The 4,063-nt window shown below is 36.0% G+C and overlaps 1 protein-coding gene across 6 annotated transcripts in view; it reads left to right on the top strand.

The window, feature by feature from the left end:
* Positions 1 to 4,063, top strand: part of DYNC2H1 (dynein, cytoplasmic 2, heavy chain 1) — a 289,555-nt gene that overhangs the window by 120,594 nt on the left and 164,898 nt on the right. For all 6 annotated transcript variants that reach the window (XM_005856867.2, XM_005856868.2, XM_014539785.1 and 3 more), the window contains exons 59-60: positions 186 to 307; positions 2,720 to 2,806. In XM_005856867.2, the coding sequence (XP_005856929.1) occupies positions 186 to 307; positions 2,720 to 2,806 (209 nt within the window). The remainder of the gene's footprint in view (positions 1 to 185; positions 308 to 2,719; positions 2,807 to 4,063) is intronic.

The following is a 4,063-nucleotide window of genomic DNA, read 5'->3' on the forward strand; positions in this document are numbered from 1 at the left end:
TTCAGAAAGATTTTTAAGCAAGAAGTGAGACATACTTAATGAAATAGCAACTCACTTTGTTTTTATTTTAGCTACACACCAAAACCTTCATTTGTGAAATAAATGCTTAAGTAAAATATGCTAGAATTAATTCTGTTATTATTTGAAAATAAGTTAAGAAGCTGGATAACTGATGGGTTTTTCAGAATGCCAAGCGTGCCAGCACTGCCGCAGCTCCCTTGGCTGCCTGGGTCAAAGCCAACGTGCAGTACTCCCATGTCCTGGAGCGAATCCAGCCTTTGGAAACGGAGCAGGCACGATTGGAGTCGTAAGTGACAGAAAATACCAACAGTTCTAACCTTGATTTATTTTAATCAATTTGATGATTTAGTTATATTATTAAGACTTATTTAGGATTTCTTGTCTATATCTAAAAAGGAAGCTAAAAACATTAAATCATATAAAAGGAGTCAACTAATTACAAATTCAATGTTAATCAGACCAAGAAGAGGAAAACCAATTGGAAGGAGATGGAAAGAAGAACCAATAACTTTCCCTACCATTATTATGCTGTTGGAAGGATAAGTCGGTAGAAGTTCTTTTAGAAAGAGCTAAAGTTTTGTAGAGGGATAATATTAAAGTACAAAAAAGGAGGTTTTGGAAATAGTGGGCTTTTATATTTGTTTTCACCTTCTAAGTTCTAGGAATTGGTTGGTGTGTATTTTCTAAAACATTCTCTGGGCAGGCGGGGGGAAAATTTAACCATTTATTTTTTGGGTTTAAAAATATCAATTTGCTGTTACTAGGTCAGCATTGTATTGTATCTCCTTTGTTCTTATGCAGACTAAGAGGTATGTTATATTCTTGATTGTTCAGTTTTTGACATTATTCTTATTCTAGATAAGGAGATTTTTTTCAGCCCCCTAAACTTTATAATTTTCTGAATGTAATTTTGTGAAATTTTTGTGTTACATTTATACATTATTTTGACTATATATTTTCCACAGCTGAGACATGTTTTATATTTCCTTTCTTGGACACCTCTTTGTCGTTCTTAACAATTACCTCAGATTATTCAGTTGATTATTTTTTCTGTTTACATACCACATATTTATTCGCAGCCTTCCTGTCAGACCCTAAAACATATTCGGAATCTATATGTTCTATTTACTTATTTCTTAGCATTACCCATCCTGGAGCCTTTTCCCTTGTGTTTCAATGTGAATTCGTTCTTCCCTAGGCCTGGTGCTTACAGCTATTATCTTGAGATTTCACTTCACCATTTTTCTGGGAATTACCTTTGTCTCTTTTCTGATTGCATTCTTTTATTAATGCCCTTGCCTTTCTCTTTCCTAGTTTAGTCCATTTTTCTAGAGCGCCTCCTTCACATTAGCTTCCCAATCAAAGGTAAATAGGATGAAAAATGTTTTGAGATCTTTCAATGTCTAACATTATCTATATTATTCTATTATATGTGATCAATAATTAGGGTGGGTTTAGAACACTGGGCTAGAAAAAGTTTGATCTCACAGTTTTGAAGGCCTTATTCTATTGGGGTGGTTCTCCAAGTGTGGTTCCCGGAGCAGCAGCATCAGTGTCACCTGGGAACTTGTTAAAAGTACACATTTTTGAGCTTCAGTCAGACTTACTGAATTAGATACAACATGTGGGGTGCAGAATGAGGCCTTTCAGTTCATGGTGTTTTGTTTTTTTTTAAAGAATTTTTATTGATTTTCAGAGAGAGAGGAAGGGAGAGGGAAAAAGAGAGAAACATCGATGTGAGAGTGAAATATTGATCGGCTGCCTCCTGCACACCCCTTACTGGAGATGAGCCCACAACCTGGGCATGTGTCCTGACTGGAATGGAACCGGCAACCCTTTGGTGCATGGATGATGCCCAACCAACTGAGCCACATCAGCCAGGACAGCAGTCTGTGTTTTGATAAATCCAGGAGATTGTGCAGTGCACAGATGCCCAGCAGCATGCAACAGTGTGGCCTGGCCATTTGATAGCAACTCTCAATGTTTGTGGGTATTTTTGGGGAAAGAGGCCAGTCATTTCTGTAGAAGAATCCTCATTGCTTCTGCCTAGGGTGTGGGTAGGATGGATGGGGGTGGATGTGGGGTATAAGCTTGACTTCCAGGATTGTGTTAAGAAGATAGTCCGCTTTCAGTGGGGGAGGCAATCTGAGGTCAAACACTTTGTAATAATGACTTTTAATCCTCTGATGTCTGCATTTCCTGAGCATTTTAGAGGTACCTGTTGTCTGCATTTTAGAATTCTTTCAGCTTCTCTTCCTGAAGCCATTTAACTTGTGTGGCATTTCTGGTATGTTCTCACCTTTCAAAATTTTATTGAATTACTTTTGTAATACTTTTCTCCTTCATTATCTTTCTTCTTGTACATGTATATCTTTTTTATTCCCTTGGTTTCGTTCCGTAGAGTTTTAGAAGAGATAGTGGATAATTGACTATGTTTACCATTTTTATCCCGAGATCTACACACACAAGTATTTTTAAAGATAGGCTTCTGTAAGTGGTATGGCTAAGTCAGAAGATACATTTTTAATTTTAGCTTTACTTTTCATATCAAATTCTAAGTAAAGGTATTATGACTACTGGATTATTAATAGTTTTCATTGTCATTTATTTACTTCAAAATTACATTTTAAGGTGCTAGTGCTGCATTTTGTTGGTATCTAAAATAGAATAACTTTTATAAAATTCAATTATATTTTAGAAATTTGAAGAAAACTGAAGACAGAAAAAGGAAACTAGAGGAGCTTCTTAATTCTGTTGGTCAAAAAGTATCAGAACTTAAAGAGAAGTAAGTTAAGTTTTAAAATGCATTTTGGATATTTGAAAATATACTTCAACTATTTTTTTATTTTTGAAAATCTTAGTTATAATTACTATTTTCACTTCTTTTTGTTATTTATCACTCTAAAATTGGGAAAGGTATAAAATAATATAGAAGGTATTCCTTTTTAAAAAATAAAGTTTTTATGATAAGAACAAAAATATTTAAGTCTCCATTGATATAGTTATCACTATATGTATATTTACTTATATATTTATTTATTATATATATTTACTCAAACCCAAGCATTGGAAAATTGAGCAAGATAAATCAAATGTAATGAGTTAATACTGAGAGTGTTTACATTTGGTATTCCCGTTTCCTTATTGTTTTGACTTTAAAGTTTTAGTCTCCTTTATTTCAGATGATGCTATTCTATAATCTTCCATGAGAGTGTATAATGACATTTAAAAAGTCTATTCTTTTAACTTTGTGCTTTTTGGTGTTGAAAAAATATTCCCCATGCAATATTATACTCAAATTTAAGGACCATTTATGAATATTATTAATCTTAAAATCTTTCATGTACCTCTGAGCTCCTACGACTGCTATTTAGTGTCTGATAGAAAATATTAGTATGGCAATTATTATAAATGTGGGAACATTTTACTTAAAATAATTGTGAAGATTGGGAAATGGAACATATCAGTGCGAGATATGTTCCAATATGCCCTATTGATGCCTGACACTGTGGATAGCACTGAAACCTATTTATACTGTGATTTTTCTTATACATACCTATGATAAAGTTTAATTTATGATTAGGTAAAATAAGTATTAACAATAACAAATAATAAAATAGAACACTTATAACAATATCCTATATAATAAAAGGGTAATATGAAATTGACCTGAATGGTGGAATGACCGGAAATGACTGGTCACTATGATGCGCACTGACCACCAGCCGCCCCCTGGTGGTCAGTGTGCTTCCACAGGGGGAGCGCCGCTCAACCAGAAGCCAGCTCATGTCTGGCCAGTGCAGCGGCGGTGGCGGGAGCCTCTCCCACCTCCGTGGCAGTGCTAAGGATGTTCGACTAACGGCTTAGGCCCTTTCTGCGCAAGCAGCGGGCCTAAGCCAGCAGGTGGACATCCCCTGAGGGCTTCAGGGCTGCCAGAGGGATGTCTTACTGCCAGCGAAGGCCTGATCCCCCCGGGAGCTGGCCTAAGCCATCAGTTGGACATCCCCCAAGGGGTCCCGGACTGCAAGAGGGCATAGGCTGG

This window comes from Myotis brandtii, unplaced genomic scaffold, assembly GCF_000412655.1.
Source record: "Myotis brandtii unplaced genomic scaffold, ASM41265v1 scaffold105, whole genome shotgun sequence".
NCBI classification, from domain to species: domain Eukaryota; kingdom Metazoa; phylum Chordata; class Mammalia; order Chiroptera; family Vespertilionidae; genus Myotis; species Myotis brandtii.